The 26923-nt window shown below is 38.7% G+C and overlaps 1 protein-coding gene across 1 annotated transcript in view; it reads left to right on the forward strand.

The window, feature by feature from the left end:
• The window catches only part of TACR1 (tachykinin receptor 1), a 130902-nt gene that overhangs the window by 62385 nt on the left and 41594 nt on the right, over positions 1-26923 (forward strand). The window contains exon 2 of the mRNA XM_081069733.1: positions 3544-3738. Coding sequence (XP_080925859.1) covers positions 3544-3738 — 195 coding nt within the window. The remainder of the gene's footprint in view (positions 1-3543; positions 3739-26923) is intronic.

The following is a 26923-nucleotide window of genomic DNA, read 5'->3' on the forward strand; positions in this document are numbered from 1 at the left end:
AAAGCAAACTCATGCAAGAGGAAGACAGCACCTTAGGTTTTTCTGCTGGGAGGCCACATACAATTTAAATCAGAGCCAATGGCCCTCTAGGGGACTGGAACAACCTGAAATGGAAAATATAATCCACATCTCATGCAGCCTCTGGAACCCTGTCTCTGGCAGCCTGATTAATGTGTAAACTAGAAAGACGTTTCATTGACTGCCTTCTAGTCTCGTGAGCACAATGCAGTTGATAAATATTTATGGAATCTATTTTCCCAGGGCTTGCAGCACTTGCTCAGTGATAACTTATAATCTAATAAGCAAGAATTGTTCAGGGTGGTTACAAATAAATATAAAAATCTATGTTCATGGAACCCAAGCCAGGAATGGGCAGAAAATATGCTTCCATTTGCAGACAAGATATCCAAATGGTACTAGCTTTGGGGTAAATAAGAAAGAAGCATGTCACACAAGGCCCAGCAGTGAGGATTACAAGAGATAGAAAGAAGAAAGGAAAAGATAAAGAAAGGAGGAAGATTTATACGTGGCTGTATTTTGAACAAATAAAAATATATACATTTTTAAAGCAAATCTTTTTTATTCTCTCTGACTTTATGTGGGTAATACTTTCATCTGTCACTGAAACGGCTCCTACACGCAAGTAACGGCAGAGAGTTAACTGAAATGGACTCCCAAATTGCAGTTTTTGCAATAGAGATAAAATACGGCTTTCTGCCACCTATTTGGAGCTGCAGCTACCAACATACTGATGCAATCCCCCTTAAGCCCCAGTCATATTAGATTCCAAATGGTGTATCACCAACTTGGGCATGGGGATGGGTGTTAGGGTACGTTTATTTAAGATTGATCATTCATCCTGAGTTCAAAGCAAATTAAAAATATTGCATTTGAGATATTTTAAAAGGGGCAATGTAGTTACAACATTCTCCCCCATGTGTCCTCTTTAATTTCCCAAGAATGCACAGCTGCAGTGAGAGCAAGAGCCTGGGCGGTGCTAGAAAGGAAAGGCATCTTCATAGCTGCATGTCCAGCTTTGTACGGGAAAGATCTTGCCTCTGGGAAATGATCCAATAAGGAATCCTACAAATTTAATGCAAACACTCAGAGGCTCTGGCCATGACCATCCACTCCCAGCCCTTTGCCGAACTGGAAAGAAGACAAAGATTGCACAAGTCCACCTCTGCTGGCTCTAATTTTGAGGTTCCCCCATCCACCATAACCCCATGACTGACGAGTAAATCAATGCTCTATTGCTGTTAGACAGCAAGAAAGAGGCAGATCCAGGAGGGAAATCAAGACCTCCCAGGGTTCTTTTCAGGAGACCACCCCAGGGATGGAAGGTCATCAAGATGATAGTATACCGGACCTCACTTGGAAGTACCTGTGGCCCCTTGGGGGTAACCTGAAAAAGACAGACAATGCTTGATTCACAGCATCTTAAGAGTTGTTTTTGCCCTTTTGATGTTCTGTGGGTGGCAGTTGAGTCATAGGCAAATAGCCACCAACTCAACCAGGGAAACTTGCCCAGAGAGTTATAAATTACTACTTACCCCCACCACAATCTTTTTCAAGTCTCTTCCTAATTCCACTCTCTCTTGACTTCAAGACCACCTACCCACTTTCCAAAAGAGGCAGAAGGAAAAGATCCTGGGGTTTCCTTCTTGGAGGTTGTCATCACATCTCATACTATATGTAAAGGCTGACCGGAAGTATCCTACTATCTGGCCTCCATATTGAACACTTCAGTGGCATCGCTCTTACAGACCAGAGAAGGGAAGCCTGAGTCCCTAGCAAGAAAATGTGGGAAAGGTATTCTCAAGTTTAGGATTCTAAAAGGACACTCAGGAAAGCCTTCCTGAAACCTGAGCCATCGAGCTTCCCAGATAGGAAGTCAGAGCTAATCATAACACAGAGAAGGGAGGGAGGCTCTGAACACTTCCTGCCCTCCAAGCCAGATACTCAGCAGGCTCAGCCCAAGTCCAACTAAGTGTACCTCCTTACTCTCCTGCAATAACCCACCTGCCCTTCCAAGGCTTGATTACCTCTGCAGCTTCCCTAAGGCTCTAAGGTGCTTTATCAGATTACCACTGGAGGTCACACATCTTACGGTCATGTTGTGGCTGCCTATTTATGCACCTTTTCTCCCTGGAGAAATTAGAAGCTCAGAGCCCAGAGGGAAATGCTGTGTTCTACATGCAGCAGGTGCCCAGTGTGAATTGGTTGAATGCATACTGAGTGAAATGGCTTTACTTGTAACCTGGACCCCAGTTCTGGCCTAGAGATTCTAGGAGTCCAAAGAGTATAGAGAAAGAATTATGTGGAGTTATGTGGAGGCAGCTGACGGCTGTGCTGCTATCTGCTCATTTTTGAAGTCCCCACTGACCATTCTGTTCCATGGAAGCCAGAAACATCTGCGTGTCAGAGAATGAAATGTGTGATTCTGAAGTTTTTTCCAGATAATATCTAAATCCCAAAAGTGGTTTAAGACATACTTGCTACTCTGAAAAAAAATGCATATTTAAGGGATGGATCTATAACTTTGTAAGAAAAATACACAGAGGGATATGCCTTTTTTAAGGGAGGAGGCAGGATTGCTGTGATTATAACTGACAGGAAATGCTGATTTAAATATTTATTATTCCTTAACATTCTGCTGCACCTCAGAGGCTGTACACATTCCTTCAGAGGACACCATTAAGTGCCTGGTCCCAGGTGGGAGGAGATGGAGGCAGGGCTCCAGGCCCTAAGACCTCATTCACTTTGCTTCCCCTCCCCCTTCCTGCAAGGAGGTTTCATGTACTTTGGCCTTTGATACACTTCAGTGAGTCTGTCTGAGCAGGTAGAGACTCTTTCTCCTCAGGAAGCATGTGTTGTTAGCTACACACTGACTGCTAGACTTTCAAAGAATTGATGAGGATTTCTCCAAGAGCTGTTGTTTTTTTCTGTTGGCTTTAGGCCACTGCTTTCTCACACATACACATTCACCTCCCTTCAAATGTTATGGGCCTATGTAGGACTGCTAGCATTTTAAATTATCACATGAGGACTTTAAAAACTGTGATTTCTATTACCATTCTTCCTTAATCAGTAAGGATAAAGATAATCTTCATATTGAATAAACTTACAACATTTTTTTTTCTAATTTCACTCTACACCACTGGCTTATACCTGGATATCGCGTCTCTAACATAAGCATTCCTATGATTAAAAACTTCTCCTGGAATGTTGCTAGATGGGTTCTGAAATATTTAAAAATCTGGCTGATTATTTCTTATGAATTTTAGCATTTTATGTCAAGCTTAAGGATAGCCTATGAAAAAGGTATCAAATATTTAAAAATCTGGCTGATTATTTCTTATGGATTTTCGCATTTTATGTCAAGCTTAAGGATAGCATATGAAAAAGGTATCAGAAAATAGTTGTAAAAATCACCAGGAGTCAAGAGCTTCTGGGAATTTTTCCTTGGCAGGAACAATGCATAATCATTAGTGTAGATTATGGTGAATAAATCAGAACTTGTTTTTTTCTCCTCTGTTCCAGGTACATGGCCATCATCCATCCCCTCCAGCCCCGGCTATCAGCCACAGCCACCAAGGTCGTCATATGTGTCATCTGGGTCCTGGCTCTCCTGCTCTCCTTCCCCCAGGGCTACTACTCAACCACGGAGACCATGCCCAACAGAGTGGTATGCATGATCAAATGGCCGGAACATCCCAACAAAATTTATGAGAAAGTGTGAGTAGAGATAACTCCTTGGTACCTTCCTTGCTCTTTCTTATTCCTTCTTTCTTTCCACATTCTTATGTGGGTTAGGATTTAGTGTATATCCATCAGCATTTTCAATACCACTCTGATATCAGGTTGATCTGTCCATAGTTACCAGGGGACTGTTATGTCCCAAATGCTATTCTGGGCTTTGACAGAAAATTATGTATATAAAACCTGGATCTTGTTAGAGCAGACCCTTTGGATGCCTTTCTGTGTCCCTCCTTCCTTTTACCCGTGACTTTGCCTTGCGGTATCTGCATGCCTTTGCCTCTTCCTAATCTACAGAATACCACTCCTCCCTCTTGCACAGTGTGCTGGAGAGTGGAGGAATTACCCCCATTCCTAGCAGCTCTCAAAAAAAGACTAATGAGAGTTGAGTTGGTCTCTGAGGTGTGTGTTTTACACCATGTCCAGGGTTTCCTCTGGGGATTAAGCTCCAGGTGCCTGGTAACAACTGGCTCAATGATGTACTCTTCGTTGGCCACTTTCCATTCCCTGTACCACCACCCCACTCCCCACTAGTGTTTCTCTCTCCTCCCAAATAAGTCATGTGCACTTGAATCTTTTTGTCAGGATCTGCCTCAGGGGAAAACCAAATCAAAATGTTTACCTTCCAGGATGTTACAGTTGGAGAAATAAGACATACACGTGTAAAATGCATGGGAAGGCAAGGCCATGCATTGAGACCTTATGAGTTACAGGTCCCCTACAGGGCAGGCCTGCTTATCTACCAGGGGCCTGACTGATGACATTTAGGGTTTGTAAAAGCTCTCCTGGCAATTTGCTCTAAGAGGCAACATTGAAATGGCTTATTCTTTGTTTTGTTCTGCTCAAGTGAGCAGCAACATGACATTTATGTTACCATCAATTTTCTGGACTCAGAGCACTTTGATAATGTGAGTCCTTTTGAAAGTCCTCTAGAATTCTGCAATCTTGGGTCTATTATGTGAGTTGTAAAAGAACACTTGTGTTAGAATCAGAAGATCTGTTTTAATGACAAGATTGCCCGTTACTAGCCACGGCTGGGCAAAGATCACAGTCTCTCCTGATTGTTAAAATGGCAGCCAATAAAGCACTGCTTCCCATAAATAATTGCTGTGAATAGCAAACAAAATAATGTATCCTCACCTTGTAAACTACTAAATGCCATACAAAAGGTAAGATACTGTTATTGAACCAAATTCATCAGATAACGATATAATCATTATAGGCCTTTAAACTGATTAGAAGGTCAAACGAGACACTGTACCTGTCTGCCCCCAAGAATTGAGGGTCCGAAAGCCTGTTGTAAACAGTTATATTGCTGCATCTGTTCCATGGAGCAAGGAATGTGGCTTGCCAGAAGGCAATACATAAAGATCAGACTTTGCCTTCCAGACAAAAACAGTGGGATTTAATCGATCAAGCAGCAGGGGGATTAATGCTCAGCCTAGAAAGAGTCATTGAAAATTATTCTTTTAAATGAAACTGCAAACCTGAACAGGGTCTCAGCGGGACAAAGAACATAGCTTTACAACCCATACAGGACCCATGAACATGTTCAAGCCAGAAGGCTCCCTCAAAAAGGTGGGGGGGAGGGGCGAGGAACCCAATCCTATGAATTAAAGTTTATCATACGAACTACTTCAGAAACTGCCATCGACTTCATGGACTGTAGCTCACTCTTAGTTGTCATGATCCTTTCAAAGTCTGATCTCCTTTCCAGAAATTTTGTTTCAAATACACATAGTTCTTTTATCTTCCAACAAACTCGAAGTTTAACTTGGAAATAAACATTTATTTTCCCACAGATTTCTAGGGTCTTGTCCAAGAAATTAGTGTTTTACTCTTAAACATTTTTCTGTCTTATGCTTATTAATGACCAGAAAACCCCTTTGAAATTCAACACAGCATGTTGGATTGCTTTGAGAATTTAGGGTAGCTGCTCTTTGCTTTGAGAGTTTAGGGTAGCTGCTGCTGGATGCATGGTTAGGTGTGCCATCATTGTTTATTTCATGATTTTATCCTAAAAAATTGAGTCTGGATTAAGAGTACCTGATTCTATCTATTCAAAATGCATAAAATGCTTATGGATGAATTAATAAGTTGAAAGAGTCCATATTTGCCATTCACATATTGGCTGTGATGCAAACGTAAGCCAAGTGTATAGAAAGCTTCAGGTAAACCTATTTTCCATTTGTCAGTATCCTTCGTAATCATTATGACGTGTTTTTAGGGGGTGCAAATTTTACCAGTTCTAAACTAAGCACCTAATTATATTCTCTTCTGCTAGAACTGGTTGCCATTTCCACAGTACACGTCAATCCCAAATTTGAAACCAGAGGAAAGTTTGTTTGGAGGCAGGATAATAATTAGCATAAGAGCATGGGCTCTGTAGTTAGCTGAGGGATCAACTTCCAGCCACATCACTCTCTAGTTGAGTCAAAATGGTTGTTTAAGCCTCACACCTAATACTACATTCCACATAGAAGTATTGAGAGAAGTAAATGAGATAAATCCATGCTTAGCCGAGCACCATGCACAGAGTCTGGCAAACGTTAACTATTGTTGTCAGTATCATTCATTGATCTGTGTGCATGGGTAGACGACTAGCAGCAGACAGTGTGGTAAGGCAATGCTTAGGCCCAATATGCCTGAGGAATAATTTGTGCCAGCTAATTATGTGAAGATGTTTTCTGAAAACTCTCAAATTGCTGCATTTGCCCTCTGGCTGCATGGTGAACCTCCAACCCTGATTATTCATCATTTAGACTCTTTATTAATACATGGATTAAATTAAGTGTTATTAAAGAAAGGCAATCCAATAAAGAATAGGCAAAAGTTTTGAACATGCGCTTCACAAAAGGAAATAGCCAAATGACCAATTAATATATGAGGAGGCCCACAACTTCATTTGTCACCAGTGAAATGCAAATTAAAACCATAATGAATCTTACGACAGACCCATTAGATAAGCCAATGTTAAGAGTCTGACTACACTAATCATTTAGAAATTTTGGTGACAATGAGGAACAATGAGAACCTTTGTAGACTGCTAGAAGAAGTGTACATCGATAAAACCACATTGGAAAACATTTTGTAGTATCTAGAAAAAAAATGCTATTTATAACCTATAGCCTCCCAGTTTCACTCAGGGGTAAGTACCCTAGAAAACTTCATGCATGTATGCACCCAAATACATCTAGGACGTTGTTCATATTATCAGCATTGTCTTAATGCCCCACATTGGAAATATTCCAGATGTTCATAACCAGCAGGATGGATAAAATATTGTGGCATAGTTAATAGAATGAACAAAATGTAGCTCTGTGCAAGGAGGATGGCATTAGAAACAAAGTGTTAAAACAAGCAAAATGAAAGTAGATCTTTAAGAGTGTATAAGAAGGTGGTAAAACTGTAAATGCAAGCAAAGGAGTCACCATGAAAATCAGGACCACGATTATCTCTCATGGGAGGGAAAGTGATGTGACCAAGAAGGGACCTTCGTGGTGCTTCTGAGGGGATGGCATTATATTTCTTGAGCCAGTGGTAGTAGCATGAGTGCTTGCCTGAAAATGACTCATTATACCAGATAATTTCATTTATTCACTTTTTCTGGAATGTATGTTTCATATTTTTTAACTTAAAATTAAATGCTATTTAAAGAATTTTGTTTTCACAAGCTCTCAAGAAACTGTTTTCATTGGGATAAGCCCCAAGGTTTCCCCATGAGAAATTATTTTCCGAGGTATGGGGCTTTGTCTGGAAATATGTTCTTCATAAGTACTTACCTCTGAATAAGACCAAGTGTGGATGGGCCCCACCCATTCTCATGTTTACTTGACCTCTTGCATTTTGCCTTGCTGATTCCTATCTTTAACCCCACCTGGAATTTTCCTGACTATTCTAAGGGGGTATAAGACAAATGTTTGTCCCTGAAGGGATGTGACAAATGTTAACCAGAGAATACAGTCCAGCCAGACAATCTCCATGGAATCTCCAATTCCTCCCTTGTTGCTATATTCATAAGCATGTATCTCTGGGCTACAAAATGCTACAGATAAACTTAGTTCATCTTCCTGCAAAACCATTTAAAACATTATTTTACATTTAAAACCATGAAGTAATTATGAAGTATAGTGAAAATTCCTATAATTTCTTTAATCACCCATAAATTAAACCCATAGATTCCCATTATTCACGAAAGTTTCTAACATTTTGATGAATATCCTTCCAGTTTTTGATTCCATCTCTGGGGAAATATTGTTTTTAGTTTCTTTTGAAGTGGCTTATATATATATAAATATATAAGTCAACACTAACATAGATTGTTTCCCTCCTTGGAACACAAAAGATAGCGTATTATGCACACTGTTCCATACCCTGCCTTTTTTTTAAACATAATACAGCTTGGAGATCGTTCTCTATCAGTTCATGAAGAGCTTCTCTATTCTGTTTTTTAGCTTCACAATACTCCATGTTATAAACATATAGTATTATTTAACCAGTCAGTTTGGGTGAACTTTGGATTGTCTCCAGCCTTTTGCTGTTACAGAGTACTGCCATGAATAAGCTCTACATATATCATGCAAGGCTATCTGTAGCATAAAACTTCCAAAAACGGAACTGCTGAGTCAAAGATATATACCACTTTAATTTTGATATTTGCCCATTGTATGGGGTTGTACTAGTTTACATTCCCACCAGTAATGCGGGAATGTGTGAGAGTCCCTATTTCTCCACAGCCTCATCAACAGAGTATATTGTCAAACTTTTAGATTTTGTCCCTCTATAGTTAAAATTTGCATTTCTCTTATTAGGAGTGGGGTTGAACATCCTTTCATAACTTGAGTCATTTGTATATACCTTTTATAAACTGCTTATTTCACTTACCATACTATAAACAATTTCCTATGTCATAAAATATGTTTCTACAACTTGATGTGAATATATACACATATGTATATATGTGTGTGTGTGTTTATAGATAATAATTTTATTAACTAATTCCCTCCTTTGAAAAATGATTACTCTCATGGTTTGTCTTAGCTGACTAGTAAGATAAAACACCAAACTTCAAAGTGGGCTCCTTGTAGCTATATCCCTAGATTCCTGAGGGGACTGGTTCAGTGTCCTCTGCCATCCCCTGTTTATGTTTACAATCCGCAGTTATAGAAAATTATACTAACATTACACAATTTGTGAAAGTGGAAACTAAGGCCCATAATTAATACAATGTTATCGTATTTTGTAATTGAGTCCTGCAACAATTAGCAACCTGGCAGCTTAGCCAAGGCTGCTATTACAAAACTGTGGCACTACCCAAGAAGTCCTATAATGGTGGAGTTGATTGACTAGTGAGGAAGAAAGAGTTCATGGGTACCCAAGAGTGACTCTTGCTGTAAACAAAAAAGCACAGTGAAAGAAAACTGAAAGTATAAAGAAGAAACAGCCTTGCACAATGCATCAACCTCACTGTTCTATTAAAACTAGAAGCGGGGAGTAGCTTTCAAAGTTATTCATAGTCAAGCCGACTCTTGGGATGCTGTACAGGCTATGAGGTCACAGTGGTCCCAGAAAGTTCCAGGGCAACGCCCCTGAGGACAAGAAAGATGAACAAGTCAACATTTATTTATCAGAGGGCTCACCACCAAGGCCAAGAAAAAAGTCTGTAATGAGGATGAAAAATGAGAAAGATATCCAAAAGAATGAGATTTAAACAGCCTAGGGAAATTCAGCTTTCTGAATCATTTATTAGTATTGGTCATCTGTCATTTTCTGGTAATTAAACTATGTACATAACTTTGTGGTAGATTTTAGCATGAAGTAAGACATGCGTATGCTGAATTCCAAATATTACCAACACACGGGGAAAGGGGGCTATGTCAGAAAATAGCATCACTCATGACTAATTACCTGGAGATTTTGTGGAAGCGTACGTGAATGTAGCTATATTAACCCTAATATCATTCTCCATAGTGCCAGTTGTAGCAGAAGACTATAAAAATATGCCATTGTCATTATTTACAGCATTTTTGCCTTTTGTATATTATGACCCACTATCAGAAATTCGCTGAACTTTTTATTTATACATATTCTTTACTCTCATTAATAATAATGAAAATTAGAAATCAACTAACTGACAGAGAGTAAGGGGGGGAAGGAAATATTAGAAAACGTATCTGTAGTGTTACTTCTCAGATTTTCCGTGTTCTTGATGAAATGAAAAAGGAAAAGAAGTGTGGATCCTTTGCCAAGCTGCTCTAGGCCTTGGCCAAAGGGGTGTCGGTATGTTTGTGTTATCAGGATTGATTGTTTATGCTAGCTGTTGTAATTAATCTTCTCCTGACATTCACTGCATTTATAGATACAGCCCAGGGCCCCTAGTATTGTCATCACTGTTGATGAAAAACAGTTAAACCAAGAATGTAAAGTGCTGTTGACACTTCTGGGAAAGATGGTAGCATAAAACAAGCCCTTAACCCTTGCTCCCAGAAAGAAATTAAAGAGAACATAGTAAAAAAAAAAAGAATGAGGAGGAGGAGGAGAAAAAGAAAGAGGAGGAGGAGGAGGAGGAAGGAAGGAAGGAAGGAAGGAAGGAAGGAAGGAAGGAAGGAAGGAAGGAAGGAAGGAAGGAAGGAAGGGAGGGAGAAGCCTATGCAGAAGGCTTCCTAGTTTTAATGCAGAAACTAGGAAGATTGCCATACAAATGCCTAAAATTCACTCTGTTTCTGGTAGCTATTGTGTAGACAGAGCCGAAGAGGAGGCAGTAGCATGAGGCAGCACCAATGGCTTCAAGAGCAATACTTACCAATGGCCCCTAATTAGGAGGTGAAAGCATAAGCCTGAGAAAGATGAGGACACCCAATTTCGGATTCCTCTGAGCTGCCATGATCAATTTCCAGAGGCGGCTACTCTTGGACTTAGAGAAAGAAAAAACACAACCAGGCCGAGAGTGTAATTGACAGTAAAATGAAATGGATGATTTTCCAACAAAGCTGTAAACAACCAATTGATGCAGTTTGAGGAAGGAGGAATGAAAATACTGTTCAAGAACTACATTTATAAAAGGCACTGGGATCAAAATTTGTGCAGAGAAATTCTCTCAAATACCCTATAATCTCTTCAAGAGTTTAGAAACATGTGGAGAACTTGGTAATCTATTACACACGTTAAGCAAGACCTAAGTGGAAAGCTGACAAAGAGAGCTCCCAACACAAACCTCAGTCCAATTCTGTTTACAAATATAGATGCAAACATCCTAAGTAACAGATTCATCAAAAATAATTCAAAATTACATTAAAATAGCATTACTTTGTTTTTGAGCATGACTTCTTCTGGCAAATAAGTTTAGTAAGTTATCAGGAAATCTGTTATTATATTTCATCAAATTAATGGGTCAAAGGGAAGCATAATATACTCATCTCAATAAATGCCAAAAATACATTTGTTAAAATGTAATATCTATTAAAGAAAAGAGTAGATAATATCAGCAGTAATCCTTAAGAAAATCAAATGAATAACAGATCTCCTTTACAACAGAAACAAACAAAAAGTAAACCACTTAAAATAATTAAGAAATAGTCAGGAATTATATGAAAAAAATGAAAAATATTTTGCTATTTTAGACTTCACTGAATAGCAAAGGAGAATATTTGTGAAATATATTTCAGATGATTTAAAACCTGGAAAGTATCTAGGGGTATAAACAGTCTCCTTTCTCTCTTTATAGAATTCCATAAAGCTCTCAGTTCTTCTCAAACTGTTCCCATAAATATGTTTAGGTGGTTGATAAAGAAAATCATTTGAAAGAATAAGTAGATTAAAATAGCTCAATAAAAGATTGAGCAAGAAGAATTAATTTTGGTATCAGCCAAATAATGAAAAAGAATGGTGAAGAAGTGACTTGCTCTTCCAGATATTAAAATACTCAGTCCTGGTGGTAGACTTGGTCAATAAAAAACAGAATAAAAATCACAGAGAGAGAAAGAGAAGCCCAAGACTATAAATTTCTATATTTAGTATATGCTACAGATAACATGTTAAATCTATAAGGATTATTCCATAATTTTTTTAGAAATCTGATAACCCACAATTCTGTAGGATTCTGTACTCAAATAAGTTTATAGGTTATTGCATAACCAACCACTACCCCAACTTAGAGAGTCACAACATACATTAGTATATTGAAGCCTCTAAGACACTTTCCACTTAAAGAAAAATACTTTTATTTGCTTTTGTAGGTAATATATTTAATGGTTTACAAACCAGAAAATGTGAAAGGGTAATCAGGAAAATGTTTCTCCCTCTAACCACTGTTCTTAGTTTCTTGTGAGCCTTCTAAAGTTCCATTATGCTTATTTTTAAAAGTTTGAATATATAAACTTATTGTCTCCTTTTTTAACACAAAATATATAATACACACTATTCTTGTTTCTGTCATTAACAATTTATCTCAGATAGCCTTTCCTATCAATATAGAACAAGCATTCTCCTTTCTTTTTTTACAGCTGCATAGTATTCCTTTGTATGGGAAAAAAGTAATTTATTTCTCTGGCATGATATTGGTGTATATTTGGACTGCTCCTAGTGTTTAGCTATTTCGAATTATGTTGTAATGAATAGGTTCCACTCTGACATATTTTGCAGTAAAGAAACTGGACAATTTTTCTTAAACCTTGTGTTTCCCAAACTTATTTGATTATAGAATCCTTCTTTTGATTAATCCCTGGTAAGATCCCACAGAAATATTGTCCATAAAACATATTCTGGGGAAACTCTGGCTTAATCATTAAAACCAATATAAATCCAAATAAATTGAGGTGGAGTAGAGGCTTTCTGTGCATAACACCTAAGGCAAAACCAAAATAAAAGAGATAGCTGGTTTTGAATACAGACACAAATATAGACATTTTTGTTACATTCTGTGTGTCAGGAAACTTGGCAAATGACAAACAGAGAAAAAAAAGGCAATGGATGAGACATATCATTAAATAATTAACATAGAGGGGCTGTAACTCATCAATGAAAATAAGGCAAGAATCAAAAAGCTAACAACTCATAAAAGAATATGAATATTCCAACAATGGATACAATTTTTTCTGTTTGACCAGTGCAGGTAAAAATATATATGCTAAGTACCAACAAGGTTATGGGGAAGGTGGGCGCTGTTTCAGGAGGATAGTTTGACTATATCTATCACGGTTTTTAACCATACACTTGATTTGGATCAGCAATTATACTCTTAGAAAGTCTTAAGGGAAAAAATGTATATGTAAGACACTAATGTCAGCATTGCTTATAAGGTTATAGAATTAGAAACAAATGTCCAATCATAGAAAACCGAAGAAATCAATGGGGTTCATCCACACAAAGAAAAACTATGCAGTCGTTAGAAATAACATTTGCACAAGCATGTTAATTACCATGAAAACATATTCATGATATTCTGCTCATTAAGTAAAATAAGCTTAAAAGTAATATGTATAGAATAGTACGATTTGTGTGTTTCATGAACTGTATATATGTAGTTATAGGATATAGGGGGAAAGTCTGGAAAGATGTGTAACAAACTTTAGTGCTCAGTATTCTTATTGTCTTGGAAGTTGGAATATAGGTCATTTGAATTTTTTATTTTTGCTTATCTATAATTTAAGTTTCTTCTAACTGAATGTAAATTATTACCTGCACTGCATTCTTAAATTCAGTAATGTGAAACTTTTAAGGCATTCAATTCTAGATAATAAAAATATTATCACTTGAAAAAATTCATTAGAAAAAAAAGATGAAATAAAAATGAATATTTTAGCACCTGAAAAATAGTTTGGCTAATTGTATAGTTATTAGACCAGAATCATTTTCTCTCTAAATTATTTAGACAATGTTCTATGTTCTTCTGGCGTTTAGTTTTGTGGAGAAATCTGATGTCATCTGACGTTTTTCCATTTAGATAATTTGTGATTTCTGCCTACCTGCATAAAAGATTTTTCTTTATCTTTATATTTTTTTTAAAAACACCATAATATGTGGATATTCAGAGGTTTGTTTTCTGTTTTTATATCATTGCTGAAACCTTCCAATCTAAAGTCAGACCTCTAGTTCAGGGAAATTTTCTTTAAAACCATTTTTTTTTAATTGCCTTCCTTCTGTTCTGCTTTCCTTTCAAAGTTAATGCTAAGTAAAAATTACTTTCCTCAAGTCTGCTCTCCATGTTCCTTATTGTTTTTACTAATCTCGGTCATTTCTTTCATCTTTTTTTCTGGTTTCTGGGTGAGTTCTCAAGCACTTCTGATGAAATTGTGAGATCAGGACATGACCTGCTCTTCATTGTTTCCGTTGCATTTTTATTTCTGTAATCATGTTTTCTGTTGAAAGCAGTGTTTCCTGCCCTTTTCATAGGCACAGCAGCCTCTCAAATCTTGTTTTAGCAACAAATAAAGAATTACTTCCAGTTTCCACCTGTTTCTTGAAGCAAGATCTTTCACAAAGAGACATTTTTATTTCTTCCCAAGATTGGTTCCCATTGTCGGTTCTGCCAAATACTGAGTTATTTTCTCTTTTTTGCTCATCCTTCTAAAGTGCAGTGTAGTGTGAGGAGTTAGGATGCATTTGGAGCTAGCTATAGGTGTCTTTCCTCCATGCTTTCAATGGCAGATGAAAGAAGGAAGGATGGATTTGCTGTGGTTTTCCTCTTCCCTGCTGCCTCTCCATTGTGGGGGTGCAACACAGAGATATTCAGAGCCCTGGCCCCTTCTATACCCAGCTGTTCAAACCAATGAAAATCTGGCCACTGGTCCCTGAGCTGGTAGTTTCTTCCCCTCATGCCTACTCCACACTCCAAAACTGAAGCAGGTTGGAGGTCTAGCTTCACCCGTTCCCTCATTCCCTTGCTCAGCGTCACCCCGAAGCCTTGTGCAATGGGGCCGCTTCCCTACCCTTGTTTTTCCCAAGTGGGTTGTTCTTTCTCCAGCTGGCTGGGCCCTCCCTCTGACAGGTCTTATCTAAGTTGCTCAGTAATCTGAAGAAATTTGCTCTGGCCAGTGGGTGATACCCTGCACTCGTTTCCAGAGCTGAAATGGATTTTTACATTTCTTTGACAATTTCAGGAACTATTCCAGAGGGAGAAGAAATTAATGACATTGGGCTTAAAATGGAGTATTACACCCAAAGTTTGAAATGATTCCTTTTATATTTTTCAACTAGTAACATAGCAAAGTAATTTATTTTTATGAGTTTATCTTTTATCTAGCCAGTTTATTGATTCTTATAGTGTTCAAGGCTGAATTTTTTTTCTGGGAACACAATCATATCATATATGAATAATAATTTTTGTCTTCATCTTTCTAGTGGTTTTACCTCTTGTTCTGCTTCATTTTGTATTGCAATGACCAGAGCTTTCACAACATTAAATAATAATAATTTTGTTAAGTGTCTTACTTTTTTGAGAATGCCTCCAGAACTTTACCATTAAGTAGGTTTCTGGTCATTGATTTCACAATTCAGTTTAATTTTAGGAACTCTATATTAAGACAGTTTTTCAGTATTCATACATTTTATTACTTGAAGAAATATTCTCTTTCTAGTTTGGTAAAGAATTTTATCAAACTATATCAGCATCTGTTGAGAAGAGCATCTTTTAATGTACCCTACTGATGCAAATCATTATAATTCTATCTCTGTATCTCTTATGTAAATCTTAGTTGGTCATGCTATATCGTGCTTTTAATATACTGACTAATTATGTTAAAAGAAGACTTTTATATCAATATTTAAAAGTAATATTTGTCATTTTTATGCTGTTTTTTCAGGTTTGGGTATTAAAGTTAGGGATGTTGTTGAAAACTGTGCTTGTTTTCTGCAATAGCATTGGAATTAGCAAAGAAACTTGCCCGGAAAACCAGCTAGCCCTGGAGTCCGTTATTGGAGAATTCTATGATACGGATTTTAATTCCATTAATGCTACTTTTAGTATTTCTGCTTTTTCAATTTTTTAATGTAATTTTTAAGAAAAAATATCTGTTTCATAGTGAGTTTCAATTTAATAATATACAATTATACATCATCTTTACGTTTGTTTTTACTTCCTCTATTTTTATTCCAAAGTGCTTGCCAAATGCGTTATCTATTCTGTTTTTCATTCATTAACTTTGCTCCTATTTTTATTTTCTTCCTCTACTTTTTTCAAGTTTATTTAAAATAAGATAAATACCTTTTTTATTTTATTCTATAAATAGTAATCAAACTTTTTTAAAACTTTTTACTATTTTTAGCTATTGACATTTCATCATGTCATTTGATGTTATATTGACATGATGTTAATAACAATCCATTTTTTACTTCCATATATAGGAATAAGAAACTTGTCAATTTCTATCTTCATCTGCCCTTCCCATCTTTTTTCTTAATAATCTGGGGCTTATAACCTGTGCTTTTTGTAATATAGATCAGTCATTTTCAAAAGTGTGATCAAGAAACTCCTGGAGTTCCATGAGGTCAAAATTATTTATATGGAAATATGTAGGTGTTATTTGCCTTCTCACTCACATCCTCTCATGAGTATCCAGTGGAGTTTTCCAGAGGCTCCGTAACATGTGATATCATAGCATATTGAATGCAGAAGCAGATATGAGAACTCAACTGTCTTCTATTAACCCAGACATTAAAGGGATTTGTAAAAATGCAAAACAATGCCACTCCCTTTACTAACTTTTTTCAAATACAGATATTTTCATAAATACATCATTTATGTTAACTTTTAATGAGTTTATTATGCCTATTTTAAATAAAGTTTTTATTTTAGAACAGTTTTAGATTTACAAAAAAGTTGCAAAGATAGTACAAGAGTTCCCAAATATCCTACCCTGTCCTTTATTATTAACAGCTTATTAGTATGGTACATTTAGCACAATTAATGAGTTTACTGTTGACATATTATTAACTGAAATTCATACCTCATTCAGATTGCCTCACCTTTTCCCTAATGCCCTTTTCCTGTTCTCAGAATCCCACCCAGGATGCCACATTACATTTAGTCATTGACTCTCCTCAGGCCCCTCTTAGATATGACAGTTTCTTAGACTTTTGGAAACAAGGAAAACAAGTTTCCTTGTTTTTGATGACCTTGACAGTTTAGAGGCATACTGGTCAGGTATTTCCTAGAGTATCCCTCGATTGGGATGTGTCTTGTGTTTTTCTCATGATTAGACTGGGAATGTAGATTTGGGGGAGTAAGACTACAGAAGTAAAGTGTCATTCTCATCGCCTTATATCAAAGGTACATGCTATTAACATGGCTTATCACTGGTAACAATCACCTGACTGGAGGTAGTGTTTGTCAAGTTTCTCCACTGTAAAGTTACTCTTTTACCCCCTATCGCATGCTGTAATCTTGGGAAGGAACTCACTATGTGCATACCACACTCAAGGAGTGGGGAGTTATGCTTCCCCTCCTTGAGAGCAGAGGATCTGCACAAATTATTTAGAACTCTTCTGCGCTAGAGAGTTGTCTCTTCTCCCTCATTTGTTTGTTTATTTAATCATTTATCCATATCAGTATGGATCCATGGATATTTATTTTGTACTTAGGTTTTTGTACTTGGGGTATTTTATTTTGTCACTCAGATTATTCCAGCTTTGGCCATTGGGAGCTCTTTCAATTGCCTTCTATGTCCCTTGGAGATATCCCATTGTGACGCTTCCAGTATATTATTGTGACTTGGGATTTTCTTCATTTTGTTTTGTTTTTTTGTTTTTGTTTTTGTTGTATTGTGTCTTGTTTTGAACACCTTCATACTTTCTGGTACTATAAGATGTTCTGGGCTCACCTTATTTATCTCCTGTCCCATTCCTACAATCAGTTATTTCTCTAAGGAGCATTCGTTTCTTTTATTAGAGAATAGCATTAGAAACCAAGATCTGAGCTCTAGATGTATTATTGTTATTTGTAAATGACTTAACAAACACTAAAATTTTCTCAGTTCTTGTTTCTAATGTTGTAACTATTGACAGGTAGAACTCACATGAACAAAAGCTCTTTGGGGCCCTCAGTAATTCTGATGAGTGTTAATAGGTCCCAAGACCAGAGAGGTTGAGAACAACTGATACCGATCTGCCCTCTTAAAAGTGTTTTCTATTTAATTGTATAATTATGGTTTGTAAACAATGATCTACTTTCATCTCTATATACTTTTGTTTTACTAATCATCACCAGTTTATTAGCTCTATGGCTTCCTGATTTTGAATTCTCATTTTGATTCATCTTTCACTGTCCTGGTGCATGTTTTTTAGTAGTTTTTTGTTTGTTTGTTTGTTTTTTCAGAAAAGAGTACTTTCTTTTATATATGAGAATCTTTTTCTCTTGCATACATATACAATGGAGCTTCATTGGGTGCAGCTTGTCGGATATCATGTTTTCTTTCTTTTTTTTTTTAAGGAGGGCGCACAGCTCACTGTAGCCCATGTGGGGATCGAACCAGCAACCTTGGTGTTATCAGCACCGTGCTCTAACCAACGGAGCTAACTGGCCACCCCTCATGTTTTCTTTTAAGCTCTGCAAAAGCTCTATTGTTGTTTGAAGTCAAATGATTTCTTCTTTTGTGGATAGCCTGAAATGTACTGTAAGATACTTACAGGGTTATACATAAATCTAGGAAATCCAAACAGGATTGAAATATTACATCTTCCCATAGTCGAATCGTCACTGTCCATTTTTAGGCTAAGACATATTTCAGATATGAAAAAATTTTTATTCTATTATAGTTAGTATTCTTTTGATTGCAAGTAATAGCAACTGACATTAGAGAATGTATCAGTTAGCTCCTGCTGAGTAACAAACCACTCCAAAATTTAGTGATTTAAAGTAACAACTATTCATTTAGGCCATGATTTTATAAGTCATTTGGCTCATCTGGTTTGTGTCAATCCTGTGGACTCTCTCTTATGTCTTCAGTCAGCTGTGGGTCATCTAGCTGCTAGATAACCATATCTGGCACTTGGAAGATTGCCAACCAGGGTGACAGAGGTGACTGAACCATATGTGTCTCATCATCTTGTAGGAGTGCTCAGGCTTCTTCACATGGTGGCTAGATTCCAAAAGCAGCAAGAGAGGACAAGCCTCATTGCTCTAGTTCTTTTCACGTCTCTGCCTGCCCCACATATGCTAATATGCCATTAGCCAAACAAACCATATACCAGAAAATATATATATGGCTTTACCTTCATTTGCTGAAGTGAAACTGACATTTATTTCTCAGGTATAATTCCAGAATTATGATGATGATTTGCCCAACATAGATCATTCTCAAAGTTACCCACTGTAGGGCCACCATTCACCAGCAATGTGACTTTGGGAAAGGCACATTTTTCTGGGCCTCATTTTTCACATCTGAGAATTGGGGATAATAATAGTATCTACATCATGAGTTATTGTGAAGATTAGATGAAACAGTGCATGTAAAGCCCTTAGCAGTGTCTGGTACACAGTAATCATTCAATAAATGCTGATGGCCACTAATTATTAAGTTGTTTTATTTAATTAGTATAAGAAATATGGTAGATCCCAGCACCACCACTGGGAAAACTTATTTAAAAAAAATTTTTTTAAAAGATACAGCATCTTCATTTATCACTATCATTCTGATCTCTTTCAAAAAAATTGTTTTGTTAGTAGCTAGGATCTCTGAGACTCTCATTTCTATTTCCTAATACTTCTTATCTTTATTTTCAACTTGTTTTCCTTTGTCTAAATTATTCTCAGAGAATAATCAAGTTGTCCTCTGCCTGACTACAGTAGTCCTCCCTTATTCATAGGGACAATGTTCCAAGACTCCCACTACATGCCTGAAACCACAGAGAGAACCAAACCCTATAAATATTATGTTTTTTCCAACACACACACACACTTTCCGGCTTCTCTTTGACATATCCAAATGGCCAACTCTTGTGCTTTGGGGCCATTATGAAGTAAAATAAGGGTTACTTGAACACAAACACTGTGATTCTGCGACAGTGGATCTGACGACGGAGACGACGACTCAGTGACTGACAGGCAGGTAGGGTACACAGCATGGATACATTGTAAAAGGGATGATTCTTGTCCAAGGCGGGTTGGAGTGGGATAGTCAGAGATTCCATCACCATACTCAGAGCAGGGTGGAATTTAAAGCTTATGAATTGTTTATTTCTGGAATTTTCCATTTAATATTTTCAAACTACAGTTGACTGCAGGTAACTGAAAGCCGGAAAGTGCAACCATGAATAAGGAGGGACTACTGTAATCGGTGTTCTGTGTTGCCCACTATGTTATTTACTGTTTTTGTTTTTCTCGTTTTGTTTTAGTTCAGCAACCATGACTTTCATCATGGTTGGCAGGATTTAGATGTTGGAACTCATTTAATGGAAGCTTCCTTTTGTTTCTTAAGGACAGCATCTTACTGAGTATTTCTAAGAACATAAATTAGCTATTTCAACAGTATTCGTTTTTTTTTTTTTCTTGTAGTAATCTATTTTAGGGAACGCTTACTCATATCACCAATGATGTTTAGTGGATTGGGGGTTGCATTCCTCTGAATCACAAAATTACTTCACAGTTCCCATGAACTTTTTTTTTTTTTTTACTTATTCTTCTTAAGAGGGGAGAGCTATGGTTGTGTGGTGTCATTTATCATTTCATTCATTCACTTAGCTAACATTTATGGACACTTACTTTACGGCAGGTACTATGCTGGAGATACAATAATGGCCAAGATGCATTCCCCACCCTCAATGCTTTTAGAGTTACTGGGCAATCATAGAGTAAAGAGGCATGGAAGTACAGTGGTGTGTGCTACAAGGATAAAACGTCCACAGTGCTAGGGGAGCGCCAAGAAGAGGTGTCCTTAACCTGGGGTCATGAAATGTTCGGCAGACCAAGTTTGTAATCAGCTGAGTCCTGGAGGTTAAGTCTGAGTTAGTCAGACAGCATGTGGGTGGGGGAAGCAAAGTGATATGCAGTGGAAGAAAGAATTCTAGATCAAGGCAACAGCACGCTCTGAAAGAGATTATATGTTATGCTTAAGAAACTGAATTTTAAAAAGATAATCACCAACATTCATTAAGTACCTACATTGTTCCAGGCACTGTGCCAAGAACTTTCTATGCCTCGTTTTGTTTCATCTTCACAGTAGCTCAGTAAGGTAGGTAAGTTGTCCAAGATTCTTTAGCCAATAAGTGGCATCAGCAGAAATGGAATCAAGGAAGTCTGACTTTGGATGTCCCTCATCAGCCACGACCTCACCCTGCCTCTCTGAAGAAATTCAGTGTGGTTGAGTAGAGTATGTGTACGTGTGTATGTGTGTGTGGGGGGGGGGAAGGTGTGTATGAGGCATGGTCTGGTGGTATGTGTGTGTGTGGAGTCCCAGAAGCATGGAAGCAAATGGCCCAGGAATCGAAAGTCAAATCCACCTGGCTCTGTGAACGTCTCCCAGTGCTCGGACCTGGGGAAGCAGCAGACAAGGACGTGGGTGGTGGGTTCATCTTGGGCTGAGATGCTATCAGGTGACTGTCATAGAGGGTGCAAAGGGTAAGGGAATGGAGGCTGGATAGGAGTGATTATATCTATGGACGAGGAGGGAAGTAAAACCTGGAGAGGCTGGAGGATAGGAAGACAGTGGCAGGCTCAGTCACTTTGAGTTCTCATTGAGACAGAGAACTGTGACAGCGGAGCTTTTGGGCAAGTGAGCAAGGAGGATAGAAATGGTATTTATAGAGAGGAGGCTTGAAATCAGCATCTCAAAAGTGGAGCACAGTCTAGGTGTGACCAGGGAGGCAGAGGAGAGAGGAAGGTCACTAGAGATGGGGCGTCTAAGAGCTGAGATGCCAGAATGTGTGGCAGTCTTTCCTAGGAAGATGAAGTCACTACCATGAGATGGAGACTGGATGGAGAGGAAAGCTTCCAGCCAGAGATAAAGTCCTTAGTCATTAGGGAAGAGTTACCTGAAGGGTGAAGGGTGACAGTAATGAGGGAGAGAGGTGATGTGTCCGGATACATGCTCCTAAAGGGAAGGCATTTGACAGGACAAAAGAGGAAAGTGGTCTGGAAGTGGCAATGAGCAGAGAACCCCCACCTACCTCTTGGTTCTCAGGGGAGTAAATGTGAGAACAAGAAGGAAGACAATGGCCTTAACTTGCAAAGTGTACAGGAAACAGATGTTCTTAGAGGCCAGCCAGGGTGCTAGTAAGGCTAGAAGCAGAAGGAACATTCCTAAAACTTCGAGGATAGATGGAGTACTTGACACAAAGGACGAGTTTAAAGACAGAGTTTGAAAGGAAAATGGGAAAGCCTAGATCAGCTAATGGGATAAACCCAAGAATAAGGAGATGAGAATCAGCTCCTAGACTGACGTGGAAGTGGTTGGTGAGCAAGGCTGATGGGTCCACGGGGTTCAGGGACGGAGGCCTGGAAGCCTCTTAGCGGATAAGAGTCACTCAGTTCAGGCTCAGGGATCCCCGAGACTTCGCCAATATTGAGATATTGAGGCAACTGTTCCCAGAGGTTTCCCTTCATCTTTCTCATGGGATAGCTGCTCCCTCGGTTTTCTCAAAAGTATTTCTGGGAGGCCTGAGGGTGTTTACTAAGGTAAACAAAATCATTTTTGATCAAAAATCAGAAACAATCTCAATGTACCATGAAATAGACTGGTTTGCTCCTGCATTAGAATATTATGCAGCTGTAAAAATGTTTAGGATAAATTTGTAATAACCTGGGGAAAGGCTTATGTTATGTTGGGGTACAAAAAGGAAACATAACCAAAGTATGATGGTGACAACTGGAAAAACTAAACACTAAAAGCAATCTATGCATAGAATTTCTATTTTTTATTTTTTTGAAAATGGAATATATCCCCTTTACCTTCATCTAGGGAATCAAATATATGGTGATGGAAGGAGAACTCACTCTGGGTGGTGAACACACAATGTGATATATAGGTGATGTAATACAGAATTGTACACCTGACATCTATGTAACTTTGCTAACAATAATCACCCCAATAAACTTTAAAAAAAAAAGAAAATGGAATATATCAATTTATTGAGTCTTTTTTTTTCTTTTTTTTGGATGATGAAGCTCCTAGTGTGTTTCTTCTCCGTATTCTGGCCTGCATTTCTATGATTTTCCTGTTTCCTGTGTATTTGTCCTACTTTGTTAACAGAACGTGTGGTGTGTACGCCTGTGTGCTGGAGCCAGCTTGTAAAAGCCAGTTGCAAGTGTTTCTTCCTAATTCCATGTTAAGTGACATCATATTGCAGTTTGAAATTGGCTGTGACAAAAGTATTTACACTGCAGACTAGTCAGGGATTTTTCTTTTTGGAGAGCCAGGTGTTATTAACATACCACCTGCTTTGCACCACCACCAGGTCCCCTGATGAATATTTGGGTACACCCAGGAGCAGGCAAAGATTTTGAGAGACTGAATGCCCCATTTGTCATTATCTTGATGCAGATCCCTAGAGAGGAGAGAAACAACTTGTTCATGTCTCAGCTGAGCAATAATAGGAAGAAAGGAAACCTCCCTTTCAGATTTAAAGAGGAAATAATAGCTGCCTCCATTTTGGGTGGCCCTCCAGGCATAGACAGTGGGCAGCTGCTCATCCCAGACTGGGGGTGAGAAGGGTACTTGAGATGAGCATAGCCTCCTCCCCGCCACAGTCTTCACTCTTGCCCCCAGTGTGATGATCTGTCACTGTCATTGCTTTTCACATGTTGAGTTCCGTGGTTTTTGTCATTTATTTTAAAAGATCCAGGTTGGCTCAAATCCTGAATGTGCTGTTTATTAAGTGAGAGGATGTTTAGCTCAAGTCTCCAAACACACTTCACAAAACAGAAATACTTTCATCACCTATATTAAAAGAATTTTTTTTAATCACTGAAGCAGTGGCATTGCTTACCCAGGGTAAGAAAAGATTAAAGAAAAGTTACTGAATTATTTCATCTAGCTCCCTTGTTGTAAAACTTTTTGGTTTGGTTTTGCTTTCTGTTTTTTTTATTATTATTATTTGTTACTGTGTACCAAAGAAGAAAGACGCTGAAAAACCACCTTCCTTCCTTGCCCACATTCATCACACCCATGAAAAGTTAACTGGCTGTAGAGTCACCCTCAGAAAGTACCACCTTCCATTCTTTCCACTCCAAATGAACATGGAAGTAGAAGTAGAAAACGTGGGCTATTCCTTCAGAAATATATGTGGTAAAGAGGAGAGAAAGCTAAGATTTAACCTGCTGAGACAGTATGCTAGGAGAATTTGTTTTCAGGATGCAAGAGACTTGAATCCATTATCTGACTGAGAGGATAGAGATGCTGGAAGGTATGAGATAGGGGTGGACCGATGGAGCAAAGTTTTGAAGCAAGTGTGATAGAATGGGATTATCCAAGAGGAGAGTTTGGCCCTGGAGCAGAACGCCATCTTCCCCTGAAACAGGGGGGATGGGTGAGAGGGTGTAAAATGTATAAAGAACAGATGAGCTATCCATATTAGAAGTTCTTGATATTCTCAGTGAGGTGGGAGGCAAGGTCATCTACAGAAAGAAGTGAGAAGGTTCTGGGCTGTACACCAATCCAGGCCATGTGACAGGAAGCAAGGGGGCCCCCACTGAGACAGCTCTGCAGCTGGGCACCCATGATAATGAATAAACCACACACGTGTGCAGAGTCCTGTGTGGTTCGCAAAGCATCATTCACACATTTTATCTCCCTTTATTTGCACAATAGTCTTGTACAGTAGGAAGTGCAACTATTATATCCAATTTTGCATAGAGAATACAGCCCAGAGAGATTAAGAAATTACCCACCTTCACACAATTAGTAACTGGTGGAGCCAGGAGTCAAATCCAAATCTTCCAAATCCAAATCCTGTGCCCTTTCCTGCTACCAAGGTATTTTCAAACTGGATAGAGTTGCACAGGGAATTCTGAAGAGCCTCCATTGGCTGGCTGATGTTTAAGGAAGAACTAAAGGGTCTTGCCTCTTAATCTGCTTCCACTAGAGTTTCACCCTTTATTTCAAGTATCTCACTCTTCATGTCAACCCAGCTGTTCCAAGATATTGAAAGAGCAGCACAGGCCAAAGGATGGTGCCCCGTGAAAAGGAGAGGCATTCATGGATTTCATAATCAGCCGTTCTCAAGACCCAGTGTCCAGAACACCGTGCCATCGGATTGCACATGAGAGGCAGAAGAATATTCAGCCTTGTACATATCCTCCCACCACCACCCTCCAACTCCCACCGTTCCTCTCCTCGACCCCAGCCTTACAAACTGTAAACATAGTTGTGCTAAAAAATTAACCCCAAATCTTAGACCCTTATCACAATGAAATGTTACTTCTCACACAGTATAAGTTGTAGGTCCTACTTTTCCCCATCAGGAACTTGGGTATGAAGGTTCTGCCATCTTGTAGCTGCACTTGCTGGAGCATTTCCAAGGGCACCACAGAAGGGGCAGAGGGAGATGCCCGGGGCTCCGTGACCAGGAATGATGTGTCACTTCTGCTCACATTCCTGTTTGCCAGATCTCACTCACAGGGCCCCAACTGACTGCAAGGGAGACCAAGATATGACGGAAAACACAGGGGTACAAAATGAGTAGCAATTGTCCTGACTTAGAAACCTCTGCCCCAAGAGTAAAACCAGCATTTTTACATAAGGATTCAAGGCCTCCCCTAGTCTGGCTGGAGTGAGTCTATCCAACAGCCCCCACATGCCTTCACTTCGCAAAATTGATCCACTCATTCCAATGCCTAAACTTCAGCCCCTCCGTTCTTCTCTCCTGAAACACCTTCCCTCTCTGCTTATCTAACCCTTATCCTTCCTCAAGACTCAGGTCAAATATCACTTCTTCCAGAAGATTATCTCAGACTTCCCACCCTTTGGTCAGTTCCCTCCTCTAAGGGGGTTGGAGAAGGAGTAATATGTAATGCTATCATCCTCAATCAATGACTTGAAGCCTGACCAAACTATGGGCTGGGTTACAGCCATGGAAATTAGGTCTGTGTGTGGATGTGCCATTGCTTAAATGTGCACTCTTTGGGAGAATGAAAAATAGGAAAAAAAAAAAAAATCCAGCCACTTGGTCACCTCTTTAGCCAGGGTGACTCAAAGCAATTAAACAGATCCCAAACATTTTCGGGCACCTACCACATACTAGGCACAGTGCCAGACACTATGGAAAAGCCAAGTGACATAATACACTGCCATGCCCTCAAAGAGCTGGTCACTGCACAGAGCATGAGCCTCCCTGGAACCCCACACCCAGTCAGTTTTCCAGTTCTGTTGATCCACAAGTGACTCTCGTATCTCCTTTCAAATCTCTATCCTAAGGACTACTGCCCTGAGTGAGTTCCTCATCATTTTTTGTTCGAATGATTCTGATCATCTAGCTGTTCTCCTTGCTGTTGTAGGCAAATAACTGTTCAAAATTCCTGTCCTAGTATACAAGGCTTCACCAGATGACCCCAAATGTACCTTTCTGAGGTTATCTTTTACACTGTACCACACACCGGTCACCCCACATTCCAGCCAATCAGAGAAGTTGACTGACCTCAGCTAAGCTGCTTCCTCAGCTTGGAATTTCCACATCTGCACATATCTGCCTGTTGGAAATCCTAACTGTCCTTGAAAGCTGAGTGCAAATGCCAATCGTTCTTCACTACCACTACCACCACCTCTCCCTCTTACTCCATCACCGCCATCACTATGACCACAAATACCGCCATCATCACTGCCACCATCATTTCCATCACCACCACTACTATCATCATTGCCACTACCACCAACACAACCACTACCATAATCACCACCAGCACCACCAGTGCCATCACGGACACCCTTACCACAGAAATCTTTAGACGTCACCAGCTATGTAGACCTGACATACTACAAATGTTTACGTGAAGAAACCAGCCATCACTAGTGGAGACATCAGAGATCACTGTGGTTTCTGATCATTAGTGAATAACCTTCCGGGTGATGGGCAATTTCACATGGAACAGAAAAATTAAGGAAATGGAAGCTTTGGCTCAGTTTTCTTAATATTTTACCCAAATAAATTTCATAGCTTACTTCTTCTTATTTTAATTCAAAGAGTATATATGGAATACTTAGTTTGGACCCAGAACAATGTTTTAACTCTCTTCCTTTTCAAT

This window comes from Rhinolophus hipposideros, assembly GCF_964194185.1.
Source record: "Rhinolophus hipposideros genome assembly, chromosome: 12".
NCBI lineage: Eukaryota > Metazoa > Chordata > Mammalia > Chiroptera > Rhinolophidae > Rhinolophus > Rhinolophus hipposideros.